Source organism: Petromyzon marinus, chromosome 6 (assembly GCF_048934315.1).
Source record: "Petromyzon marinus isolate PM22_M1 ecotype Great Lakes invasive population chromosome 6, UKy_Petmar_22M1.pri1.0, whole genome shotgun sequence".
NCBI lineage: Eukaryota > Metazoa > Chordata > Hyperoartia > Petromyzontiformes > Petromyzontidae > Petromyzon > Petromyzon marinus.
Genome location: NC_133672.1, coordinates 4,762,187 through 4,775,946, shown reverse-complemented (window position 1 = coordinate 4,775,946; position 13,760 = coordinate 4,762,187). Strand labels below are relative to the sequence as shown.

Here is a 13,760-nt window from a genome sequence, read left to right as displayed (position 1 = left end):
TCTCACTCACGCTCTCTCACTCACGCCCTCTCACTCACGCTCTCTCACTCACGCTCTCTCTCACACTCTCTTTCGCTCACGCTCTCTCGCTCTCTCACTCTCTCACTCTCGCTCTCTCACTCACTCACGCTCTCTCTCACTCTCTCACTCTCGCTCTCTCACTCACGCTCTGGTCCCGTGGTGTCACAAAGAGAAACGACGGCTTTTTTTAACCAAGCGCAGTTGTGTGACAGGTGCCCGTGGATGGGGTGGGGGTGTGCGTGTGTGGGGGGGGGGGAGTCCTGCATCTGTCCACCCATTGATACCGTTAATGAAATCACAGTGGGGGGGTTCGGGCGATGGGGGTGGCGGATTTGTCTTTGAGGAATGTTGACTGTGGCGCGGTCTCCTGTTGCCCTTCCGCGAAAGCGTGGAGCGGTGGAGTTTGTTGGGGTTAAACACCAACCCGAGATTTAAAGAGATTCCGCTCTAACTGTTACTGTAAGTGCAGCGCGGCTTCTAGAAGGTATTGGGGGCGGGCGATGGTCGGCTCTGAAGCAGGGCCATAGCCTGAACCGTCAGCTTTTTTTAGATGATTTGGGTACTATAAGTGTCCAAATGATGGGCCATTTTGTTGAGCTATCATTTGTGGCCCAGGTCGTTTCTGAAAAATAAGTTGATACCTCAGTGGGCTTGGACTGGTAGGATGGGGATGGTTTAGTTTGTGTTTGGGTGATGTCTTACCTTGCTTGTACTTTGCACTACTATCATGTTTTTGTACTGTTTGTTGTAACGTTCTTACCCCGTGCCCCCACTGGACATGTGTGAAAAAGAGCTTTATAGCTCATCGGATTCCTCCAGTACAAATAAATATTCAGACTCTGATTCATGTTTATTTAGTGAATTATGAGGCGGCGTTAATAGCGAATTTGGAGAACATTTCTGTGGATTCGTATACCAGAACACGCTGGGAGAGCGTTGAGCAGTCACAGATGCAATGATGAGCGTCAATAAAACCGAGTGGGACTTTGGCAGGACATGTCGCTAGAAAGGACGATGGCCGATGGTCGGGTGTCGTGACGAGTGAGTAGCAGCCAAAGGATGTAGCGCCTCTCGGAGGATACTCGCAAATTAAAATGTTAAACCATTTATTTTATTTCACCAGATAAAGCCCACTGAGATATATTGCTCTCTTTTTCAGAAGCGACCTGGGCACAAATAACAAGCTCAACGAAGCGGCTTATCGTGCGGAAGTGTATAGCAGCCAAATAGGATTGTGAGAGATGGTGACGGCTTAGGGAGGCCTTCGTTCAGCAGTGGATAAATCATGGTTGAGCACGGGGAGGCGGGAGGGAAGTCGGGGCTGGCTGAAAGTGATGTATATTGAACTTCATTCGCAGCGTACGTAGCCAACCGTGCTAATCGGAGATGATGGGAGGAGTGGTGGTTGGGTGGTGGTTGGTGGTTTGGTGGTGGTGGTGGTGGTAAGAGGGGTCGCTTCATCTGCATTGTGGCGGAGGTTAGGGGATGTAATCCATTAAGAGCAGCTCAATAGAATTGGCACTCAGATGAAGGTCACAGGAAAGAATATCCATTTGAAATACACGAAAATAAAATGTACTTGTTCTGGCTTTCAGGAGTCCAGCGGGGTTGAATACGTTAATAAAAAAAAGTTAAAAGATTTTATTTTCTATTTAGTAGCATCATTGTCAGTAATGATCAATCCTCTGCTGGACGAAGTTCCTCCCCAAGCTGTCCATCATCTTTCTCGGTCCTGAGCTCCTGGGCCAGGATTATTGAATCTCACGTTTCTATATTTGACTATTCATTCGCCAATTTGTTAAGCTTTGGTTTAATCTCTCTGATTAGCGCGGCTAACATCAGTGGTGGGGCGATATGTTAACTGGTGCCTGTGGGTGGGGAGGCCTTCATCTAGAAGTGGACTCACAAAGGGCTGTTAGTAATTTATATCTCTGAATTTAATAATGCACGGCACTAACTGTGGAGTGCCTCAATTCAGCTGGCACGGACACTTCTATTTAAAGGCCTCATTCCCGTGATGTCGTGAAGCACGTTGCTGGGTTGGTTTTTTTTTGTTGAAAACCCGGTCCAGAATGTTGTGCGTTTAGACTGCTATTATGTTCCGCATCTTTGAAAGCTATCCAGCCCACACGCCATGGAAATGTATTTGTCCACCCGTTTGCGATTATTTTCTGCAGAAGCATGCATTTAGAGTATTTGGCTGCTATACATTTGTGGCCAGGTCCCTTCTGATAAAGAGCTATATAGCTGAGTGGGCCTTACCTGGTAAAATAAATAAAAAATAGTTTAGTATATAAAGAGAGAGTGCGTCTCTTTCTCCTTGTGATTCTAAGGGCCAAGTGAGTGAAATGTGTTTAATCCCAGGGCGCTCCACTAATGAGATGTTTTTTTTTCCTTCTGAATTTACATGACACTGCTTTCTGGCACGTTTCTGTGGCTGGTGCGCAATGTAAAAATGATTACCCCCTCGCAGGCAGCAGCAGCAATATTATAAAAGCGCATCACAGCTGAGTCTAATTTCAGTCTAGCTGCTTTCACACAACGCAGACACAGATGGCTCTGCTGCACGCGTCCTTTGAAGTTGCGGCAGACCCCTGCCACGTCGTTTCAGATGCCGTTATTGCCACGCTTGCTGTGGGCGTAATGGTAAGCGCCACTGGACTCTTTTTTTTATCTCCCGGCGCGGTGGTTGAAAAAGTGGATGGATATCTCAAATCCGCCTCCCACATACTCTGTCCACCCAGCAGTATACATGGGTACAGCATAGTGAGTCTATTACGTTGGTGATGTTAAAGTGTGGGTACTCCCAACTTCTTCCATAGTGTATTTTTAACATAGACCAAATGCCGTCGAGAGCGACTGTCTGTAACTACCCCTCTAGCGTAGGCCCTTCGACCAACAGTGACGTGAGCGAATAATTGCAAGGCTGCAACTTTACCCACCCTAATGCATGGGGTATGGACTGCCCAGGTGCACAGCAGATTGCCTTGGCGGGCCAGGTTGATGGGATCCGTGGGTAACTTGGGAGCCTGCCAGCGTCAGCTCATTGCTACAGGGCACGCGAGACTGCCCTGCCAGGGATCCCTGTGAGCGCTCATCTGGGTTACACGTGACGGGTTGCAATTGGGCAGTCCGTGTCTTGTTGTTTTACCTTTTTATGTTAACCGGGAAAGCCTCACTGAGTCGTGCCAAATTCTCGGCAATCGCCGGGCTCATCCTGCTCCTTTAGGCCTGTGCTTCCTTGCCTTACTCTGTGTACAATTAAAATGTAAACCTATATCCAACGTCAATAAACATTCAATTCCAGTCGTAGTTTTTGTAGAGTTAACTGACACAGATATTTAGAACTGTGATAACGGGGATATGATTTGTTTCATGAACTCTGTATGAGGGGCATCAACATGTCCGTGGCCTAACGTTCACCGTTAATTTTGCCAGGTGAATATAAAATAGAAACTTTTTTTCTTGAGAAAGAGAATAATATTAACTCAAACCTACGTAGCAAACGACAAGAGATTGATCCTTTCAGCTAAGCACACTTATTTGCATATTTATTTATTTGAAATAGATAGTTATTCCTGAGAGAAATCATGCATTGTAACTCTAAATATTGTACATATTCAAGAACATGCACGTATGAAACAATTAAACTATTCACACGAATAATATATTCTCAGCAATATCTGTAAATTCACTGCTGGGTGAAGGCCTTCCAATGCTGTGCCAATGAGGGTATTTGTTTGACCATTCTTCATCATGCTCGTAAATGCAGGCTGGTGAATGTGGTGTATAGTGCAGTGCGTGAACCACTACGCCACTGCTCCGACCCCAGAGTTGTGTGTGTGTGTCGACTGAATGCCTTCGCTGTCAGGGTGGCTGTGAGTCAGTGATTGTGCCGCTGCTGAATTTGTGGCCTGTCTCTCGGTGCCGCCTGTGGTGCTGCGATTTCCATCGGTGGTCTGGCGGCGCCGAACCTTCCCGTGTTTGGCAGAGCGCCGCATTCTCAACGCTGACTGCTCCGTGTGTTCCTCTGTGTGTGTGTCGTTCTTTCTGCTCCCTTCCTCCACACTCTCCTCCACCTGCCTCATCCCACTCACTCCGCTACCCCAGACATTGGCTCGGTTTCCGACAGGTTGGCAGTATCGACGGAACTCTCTATTCGATCTCCACCGCCGCTCAACGCGCTCCGCTTACCCGCACCCACCCACTGCGGAGAAATCTGAGACGGCCTGCGGTGCGGCGAGGGAGCGACCGACAGATTGCCAAAGAAACAACGAGCAGGGGAGAGAGGGGGACGGAGAGACGGAGAGAGAGAGAGAGGAGCAATGCACAGACTGCGGCAGAGTCTGAGACAGAGAAAAGAGAACTACGTCCCGGAGGCGAGTCGCCCTCACCAGTGGCAGTCGGATGAGGAGGCGGTGAGACGCGGGCAATGCAGTTTCCCTGTCAAGGTGAGTCATTGCCGGACGCCTTGCGCTATCGGTGGTCGTATTCATGATCATGGTAATGGAAGTACTGTGGTGCGACGGACGTTCAACATATAGACATACGTACATAGTGCTTAATGTACGCGGACCAGCGTGGTGAAGTGTGTGGTACAAAAAATAAACCTCGCTGACCGTCATTGCATGGGGGAGGACTTCGTCCATTCCTTTGTGGAATGAGAAGGGACAGGCGATGGTTATTTATTTACTTGAATGCGCATGGCCACGCACTGCCCCTTCGTCAATCCATTGATGGACGAGGGCCTCCCCACATGGGTCATGGGAGCCCGTGTGGGTTTGTTTGACCGGTACTTCTCTGCGCTGGTCAGTGTGGGTTGATGAAGACACGGAGCATAGTCACGGGAACATAGCAGCACAGTGCAACAATTGATTCTACTGAATTGCCCTCTTCTGCCAGCCACGTAGAACTGCAGCTTATAACACCTGGTGTGTGTGAAAGATACCCAACCAAGCACTAACCGGGGTGATTTGGTCTTCGTCTAACAATAATGCCCTTTATTTAATCGGGAAAGATACGCTGAAGTCTCGAGACCATTGTCGAGGAGAGTCCTGCACTGGGATGTTTGGCCAATCCTAGTATCGAGTGTTTAGCTTCATATGGGAGGAAACCGGAGTAACTGGAGAAAATCCACCACGGACGTAGGGGAGGAACACGAAGCTCCCCGTAGATGGATTCAATGATCCGTTGCTGTGTTGGCCACCGCTGCTTTCAGCTTCCGAGATCCGACGAGATCGGGCGCATTGAGGGCGATTTGTACGTACGTGCGTTGAACTTCTTTGACGCCGTACGTAGCCAACCGTGCTAATCGGAGGTGCAGGGGAAGGACAACAAACTAAACACACAGAACAAGACGCATTTGGTCGCAGACTCAGCAGCCCATCGAGTTGCATGACGCCGACGCCTCTCCGCGTGCCTTGCTCGCGTGCGGTACATATCGCAACGTGAGGGCCTCGCTGGATTCTCGAGTGCGCATAAGGTGGATCATTATTTATTCATTCGTTCGGCTTTGTGAGTGCATTCGTGCTTGCCAGAGTGTGCCTCGGCGGTGCCCATGTGGCCAATCAGTCATTCCAGAGCGCGCTCTCTGTCTGACGCGGCAGGAGGATGTTTTTTTTTTCCTGTGGGAGTGGCGGATGTTTAGATGGGAGGTCAACAAGTTGTGAGCGTGGGATGTAGAAAAATATACACACACACATATATATCACAAAGCAGCATTAACACTGCCTTAGAATCGGAGGTTAATTTCTTACTGAATATTTCCTGGGGCCTTGCGACCTCTCCATCATCATTCAGCTTCGTTACCCCATTCCTCCCCATCCCTTACCCTCCACCTCCCATTCCATCCCCCCCCCCATCCCTTTCCCCCCCCAACCCCCAGACAGAAAGGGGTGCCAGCGGTGGTGATGACTTCCTCAGTCCAGCAGAGCACCAGCTGAAATTAAGCCTTGCTTAGAACAGAAAAACACGCAAATAATATACCGTGATAGAGACCAGAACTAAAATGTTGTATAATAACCGTTAGAAAGTGTTCTCTATATTCCGTACGTACACTGAGTATCATCGTGATCCATGATTCTGAGTGGGGGGGAAATGGAATGGAATAGGGGAGAAGGACATACACGGAGCAGATCCACGCGTCCACAATCCTCAGAGCACCTCTCGCTCTTCCTGGTGTCTATCGCTGGATCGCACTAAAAAACGTGCGCGCACCACCGGATTCAACACCGAATTGTATGCATGACGCTGAACTTCTCTCGCACCGTACATAGCCAACTGCGCTAATTGGAGGTGCTGCAGCGGTGTTTCTGACGGTTCAGCGTCGGCGTCTGGTGGATTTATTTGCGTTTTATTAAAAGCTCAGCACATTCATCAATAAAACCGTGGCATTAAAAGGGAAAATATATATATATAATGGGTGACGGTTTTGGCACATAAATAGCTCGTTTTGTGTTATTATTCTCTGGGGTTCATAGCACAATTCGCTAATTACACCGACACCTCGGTACGGTCCAGTATATATATAAAAAGAGGACTAATTTACCTCTAGGCACCACATACCTAAACCCAGAGCCCACGGTGAACACTCCACTGACCTTAATTTTCTCGTGTTTAGGCTCGCATGCCCTGCATTTCAGTGCACCGATGCCTAGCCCAGCTATTAGCCGTGGGGCACACAAGCCACGGAACCAGGAGAGACGCGCTCTGGAATTACTGAAGCTCTTGCCCCAGCGTCGCCACGGAGCATCGCTCCAATTTCCTTTACCGAGGCGAATTTAAATTGAATCCCACCACCACCCCCGCCCCACTAATTTTAATCGTAATTAGCACCTCATTTGCTGTGAATTTAGATCGCTGACGCCGTGAGTTTGTCAGAATGTCACATTCCCTCGGGGTTTCTCCGAGAGCAAAGGAAAAACTTGCAGTGGCAGCGATTTTTTTTTCTTCCCTGGGTCCGTTTTTTGCCTAATGCCACCACTGCTGTGCTTTCTCGCCTGCCACACAGCACACAAAGCCCTCTTGGGCAGCGTAGTTAAAACCCAACCAGGGTGGGCTGCGATGGTTAGCAAGCTGAGGTCGCCGGTCTGATTTTCTGGCAGGGGCAGTTGAAAAAAAAATCGGTGCAAGTCTCTTTTAAATCACACCCCCGCCTCCCGCCAATCCAGCAGTAAAACTTGCTGCACCAACGTGAGCCGGATTGGTAAGGTTAATGTGGCGGGGGTAAAGTCTGGGTACCGTCTCCTCTTCCAAGATGTTCTGCCAGCATGGAAGAGTAGGCCAAAGCCCTCTGAGGACTGAGAGAGGCTGTCCTAGTGCCTCCCCGAGTGGAGCACCTTCTGCCAGCAGTGTGCGTGAGCGAGCTGTTGCAGGGGCTGCACCCTTTACCCTCTGTCCGTCCTTCATGGTCAATGCCCGGGGCGTGTCGCCCAGCGAAGCAAGCGGGACATCGGTGGCGAATCTGACTCCGGCACGGCTTGCTTTACGCTTGAAATAGACACATGTACGTGGGAATTGTTTTCGTACTATTCCTACCGTCTCAGTGTAATGCAAGGGGAGGAATTTCAATTCCATTACTCGACTTGGTTTGACTAATTGTCTCAGCTCCGAATCTATTTAATGAGCAAACTGACCTAGAAATGACGTGGGAGTGCGAAGGGGGGAGGGGGTGGAGAGGGAGGGGGAAGAGGAGGAGTGCCAGTTTCCTTTTCGTCACTGCCTGCATCAGGTCTTCTTCTACGTGCAAGCCTCGCCGAGTCTCAAGACTCGTCGACATGAGCGGCCTGCGGTGGGATGTTTGGCCGATTGACGAGCGAAGTTCGTGGGAATGGGTGGCGGCGATGAAAAGCGGGGAATGAGTGAGTGGTGTCGTGAATAGCGGCAAGCAAACGTACCATAAATGAGGGTGAAGTTGAATTCAAAGTTGGTTCAACGTGTTTGCGTGTCCTGTACGGGGCAGTCGTGGTTGAGAGCACTGCACCTTATAACTCGGCGACCCGAGTTCGATTCCCGCTCACAGCCAACACCAAGTGACGATTATTTGAACCGGTCTTAGGCCTCCCCTAGGTCGACTCAGCCTCAAATGAGCACCTGGTGCGATGTGTTAAACATCGCCACTAAGGAGACAAAGGCGGCCGGGCGTGGTGCCGGCCACCTACCCACACCCTGTCGTGTGCCGTTCCGGCCTTCATAGGTGCTCGCTAACAGCACTTGCCCCGACAGTCTGTTTAGTCGTTCATAGAGGGAATCTTTGTCTTTGTGCGGAGCAGTACCTGGGCTGCGTGGAGGTGGAAGATTCGAGGGGAATGCAAGTGTGCGAGGAAGCCATCAAACGCCTCAAGTCTGTAAGTCGTCGCGTCGGTTCTTACTTCCTTCGGTGCGCATTTTTAAAAAAATAGTTTACCAATACTCGGTTTTATACGTTAGCGTGCGTTGTTTTTTTGTTGTTGTCCTGACGCGCGACGATTAACGTCGCTTCTTAATGCACACGGTACGCACGCTGAATCGCCAGGAATATGGTCAATGATGCATTGTTTGCTTTTCCTTCAAAAACGAAATGAAAACGTCACTTTGTAGGCTGATAGAACGCAGGGACACAAACGAAAGAGAGAAGGTGTAAGTAAAAGACGATGCAAATGATGCACACATACGAACGAGATCTAATTGTGAACGGCGACAGGCGAGTTGCCTACGGATGATGATTCGTGACCCGCACCCGTGGCGATTCCGTTACTCATCACGATTCTAGTGCCACGGCTTAGGTTGAAGAAATGATTCATGTTTTTTTTTTTTTCAAATTGTGACTTAGCAACCTCTAGCCGCTGTAAAAGTCACATGGGTCTGTTGCTCACGACAGATATATCAGCTGTTCCCCGTAATATCGCGAAGTTGAGAATCAATGTTCATGAGTCCGCCGCATCATTACGCCTCTAATGTCTCGCAATTATACGGCATATCGCCGTTTTCATGTCTCTTCAATTTGACAACCCTCTTGCAAAACAAAAGTGAATGTAGGCGGACGTCACTGGCGAATCTGACTGACGTCACATTCAGAGTAAAATGCACAGGGAATTGTCCTCGCTGATTTGCGCACAGCTCCACGAGGTCCACTCTCTCCTCTACACACTCTCGCCAGGGCCAGTTCATTCAAAACATTCAAGACATTGGCCAACATCTCACCACACAGGATCGTTCTCTGAAAGAGCCTTGAGAATCGGCGTGGATTCCCAGCAGCCCTGCAGGATGACCCTGCAGCATGACTCTACAGCGTGACTCTAGATCGTGACCCTCCAGCGTTACCCTGCAGCGTGACCCTGCAGCGTGACCCTGCAGCGTGACCTTGCAGCGTGACCTTGCATTGTGACCTTGAAGTGTGACCCTGCAGCGTGACCTTGCAGCGTGACCCTCCAGCGTTACCCTGCAGCGTTACCCTGCAGCGTGACCTTGCAGCGTGACCCTGCAGCGTGACCTTGCATTGTAACCTTGCAGTGTGACCCTGCAGCGTGACCCTGCAGCGTGACCTTGCAGCGTGACCTTGCATTGTGACCTTGCAGTGTGACCCTGCAGCGTGACCTTGCATTGTGACCTTGCAGTGTGACCCTGCAGCGTGACCTTGCAGTGTGACCTTGCAGCGTGACCTTGCATTGTGACCCTGCAGTGTGACTTTGCAGTGTGACCTTGCATTGTGACCTTGGAGTGTGACCCTGCAGCGTGACCTTGCAGTGTGACCTTGCAGCGTGACCTTGCAGCGTGACCTTGCATTGTGACCCTGCAGTGTGACCTTGCAGCGTGACCTTGCATTGTGACCCGGCAGTGTGACCCTGCAGCGTGAAATCTGCAGGGTAAGCCTGGAGGGTGACCCTGAAGGGTGAGTCTGCAACGTGACCGCGTTTAATGTGAGCGTGTACAATAACTCCGGGGGGTAGGGGGGGGGATTAGGGAGGGGGGGGGCACGACACAGTCAATGTTTAACAAGCTTTAAGCAAACGTTGAATGCTGAGCAAAACAAAATGAGTAACGATGCGATCTGCTCTTGTCTACCGCCCATTATGCTCTCCCTCTCACCCACTGGGTGTATATGGGAAGAACCTGAAATGCCCAACACTGAATCACACTCATTTGTGCACTATTACCCAACCCTCTATTTCACTCGTTTTATATATTATGCCAATTTATATATTTTTTATTTGGCCATACAGATTCAGAAGGGTGGGCTGAGTCTTCTCTCGACCCCCCTTCCCTTCACCTCCCCCAGCCCCCACCCCCGAACGCTGGGGGGCGGGGGGCTGCTTTCCGTGACACGCTGTGACCATTATTGTGATTAAAACATAAACGAGAAGCCTTCGCGTTCGTGGGGCAGGCAGCCCACATCGTCAGCGCGCGGACACCACGACTGCTGCTCCCTCCCTCCGCACACCACCCCCCCTCTACCGGCCCTGGCTGCCGCTTAGCTCGCAACGCACTTGGGCCAATGGCCCCCTTCCCGCGGCACGCTGTTGACTCGCCTTTCGTGTCGACGTTTGCTCACGGCAGAGCGAAAATTGCATCGGAGAGACGCTGTGGAAGGGGGCGGTGTTTGGGGGGGGGGGAAGAGAGAGTTTTTTTCTAAGTTTTTGTTCGGTCTCAATTAGTTTGACCGGCATTTGGCCGAACGGCTTTGCCGCCGGGCAGTCACCGCTGCCGTGATGTGACCGCGTTATTTTGTTGTTAACGTCCGATATTGTTTCGTCGAGAGCTGCAAAACAGGGTTCATGGCTTGCCAGTCACCAACGCGTGCCAACTTTTTTTGGTAATTTCATTTCGGTCTCTCCGGCTTCGTACTGCAGATTGGATGTCTTTTTTTCCTTTTGTCATAACGGTGGAATTGCATTGGTTGTCTTTCTCAAAAATTATGCTAGCATCACGCACGTGTGTGTGTGTTTCTCGATAAATAGTGGGGGGGGGGGGGGGGGGGGTTAGCAGCTGAGTGTTCTTACTGGCCAAAGGTAATTAGTTGTGTATGTGACGAGGTACTCAATTACAGATCAAGTTTGTTTTTCACGGTGACGACATTACCACCAGGGTTATAAGCAAATCTGACTGGCTATGCATACATTGCCTGCATTACTGGGAAATAAATATCTAGACTTCTGTTCGTCTCTCCGTGTAAAATAAAAATTAGTTCATGAGCCAAAGTTTCCCAGCAGCACAGTAATTTTTTTAAACAAGAATAAAATAACTCTGGACTGGTCTTATCAGGAGCATTAGCCACTTTATACAAGTATCGCTGAATTTCGATTTGAAGCTTTCGTGACTGCAGGGATTCATCTTCGGCCACAACGCGTTGTGGCCGAAACGTCGTGAGAATTTTATTGTGTTATTTTATTATTTTATTCTCATTCTACGTGACTTTACCGAAAGAACCAAAGAAGAAGTATCGCTGAGTTACCAGATATTATTGGCAAGAGCACTCCCAACCACTAGATGGGAGCCTATTCAATGAAAACATCAACAATATACAAAACCTTTCAGTTAATATTCTTGGTTCTTTCGGTAAAGTCACGTAGAGGGGAAACATAGATGGACTCGTCCATCTGAACAAACTGCCAAATCGCTCTCTGTGGTGCTAACGTAAAAAAAAAACCCGCCACCTTTTTCAAATTTTCTTGCTGTGGTTTTCACACCTGATGATGATTGCTTGTGTTGCAGTCGAAACGTCGTGAGAATTTTATTGTTTTATATTATTATATTGTTTCCCTTCTACGTGACTTTACCGAAAGAACCCAGAATATGAATCCCTGCAGTCACGAAAGCTTTAAATCAAAATCTATCAGTTCATCTTTTGCGTAACATTACGACGTAATCATCGTGAATTTTTTGCAAGCACCAGATTCACCACGTCGATAAGGTGCGGCAAGGATAATGATTTGCATTAGCAGAGACATTAAAACGCCTTACATCACAGCTCCACCTTTCAATGCCCCTGCTGCCCCCAGTGTCCCTGCGTAGGCACAAGGTCTCCGCAGCGATGGTGCAGTGGCCTGCACGTGATGTTTTAATTTCTCCAGGGTTCAAACAAAATTAGTGGGAATCCGACGGTGACAATTTCCACCACTGGCTCATGGGAACAGAAGATGGTGAGCGGTCCTCCATAACCATTTACATAGTTCACAAATCAAGGCATTCTTTAACTTATAAAATAACTTGCTAATCCACTGCTGGATGAGATGCCCACCACACTGAGCCAGTCGTGGGTGTTGGGTGACCATACTTTACTTGCCCCGTTAATTTCTCCGAAGCACGTTTAGGGGCTCAGACAACCTTTTGACACGGGATCCTCCTGAAATTAAAAGGGTCTTGAGACTAAGTGAGGCTTTCTTGGATAAAAAAAAAGTATTATCGTAATTGTTACAATCTAAACATCTGAAGATGGACGCAACCGACTCAATATGAACGCGGGGGCACGGTGCGTGTCAGCGTGGAAGCCAGACTACAAAGCTGCCTCGGAGGAAATAGCGTTCTTGGCGGAAGCGGTTTGTTTCATTTGTTAATTTTATCTTAGCGGGTAAAAACTATTTAATAAAATGATAAAAAAATCGTTTAGTTTAATCCGACCCCTCTAAGCCGTTTGCCTTCATGCCACGTCACGCCGACTGCGACGCGACGTTTTTACTTCGCCGCATTCTTAATTCAGGGGCTCTCCTCGACCGCCGGAGACGCTAAGAGGCAGCGCGTTGCGCTCGCTCCCCGCTCCGCGCCGCGTGTGCGAGGATTTGCGATGAATGGTGAGAGGGCGGGGGGGGGGTAGCGATCGCCGTGCGAGGGCGAGGCGTGGGTCCCGTGCCAATCCCCGCGGCCGCGCTCCGAACAAAAGCGGCACAATACCGCGCCACCGTCCTGGGGATGCCTCTTGATTCATTCCTTTTAAAAACTGATTTGTGTCGCCCATCGCCGCGAGTTAACCCAATTAGAATAATCTCGCAGATGTATCCCGCTTTAATTGCCGCTTTTGTATCCCCGATTTCGTTCGGTCACGTGCTTGCTCTGTTTTCTTAACAACAACAAAAACACACACACAAATTCAAACCAGCCTCTGAAGCCAACCTGCTAATTACTGTTGGATGTCTCGGTTAACAAAGCTTCTCATGAGAGAATAAAGAAGGCATCGTGAATGTTAAGATTGCGAAACATTCCACTTCAAATTACTCAGCCGGAAGGCTTTTTAAAAATGTATTAAAGCATAGTAGTTGAGACCCAAAATGCCAAACGGCCAGCAACATACGGCACATTCAAGTGTCAATGCAAGAGTTCAAGTCCCGATCAGGGGTTGACTAAACCTTTCATCTCTCTGGGGTCGATAACAAGTCAACAATTGGCGTCCCATAGAATAACTCACCCCCACCATAGGAATGAGGAATTTCCACCACTGGCTCAGGCCTGTGAAGAGGGGGATGTGCATCACCCCTCTTTCGTTCGGCGACTGTTAACTTTTTTATTTTTTTCCTATTATTAAATCTGCTTTTTTTTGCCAATTTATTTGAATCATTTGTTCACTGTGGATAGCTTTCATCGGCGGTGAAATTTCCCAGCAATATTTTCACCGGCTCGGCAATGAAGCCCCAAACAAAACAAAAATTCACGCGCAGCCGCTTGCGCTTGTGCCCTGGGTGCCTGAACGTGGCTTCCGAGAGCTTTCGAGTGGCACGGCCATTCGGTCGAATTGGTGATCTCCAGCGGATGTAGCCCAAAAACCTCGTAAT

The 13,760-nt window shown here is 49.2% G+C and overlaps 1 protein-coding gene across 5 annotated transcripts in view; it reads left to right on the top strand.

The window, feature by feature from the left end:
- The window catches only part of LOC116939787 (numb-like protein), a 60,409-nt gene that overhangs the window by 12,262 nt on the left and 34,387 nt on the right, over nucleotides 1-13,760 (top strand). For all 5 annotated transcript variants that reach the window (XM_032948598.2, XM_032948597.2, XM_032948596.2 and 2 more), the window contains exons 2-3: nucleotides 4,132-4,472; nucleotides 8,292-8,366. In XM_032948598.2, coding sequence (XP_032804489.2) covers nucleotides 4,347-4,472; nucleotides 8,292-8,366 — 201 coding nt within the window. In that variant the 5' untranslated portion in view covers nucleotides 4,132-4,346. The remainder of the gene's footprint in view (nucleotides 1-4,131; nucleotides 4,473-8,291; nucleotides 8,367-13,760) is intronic.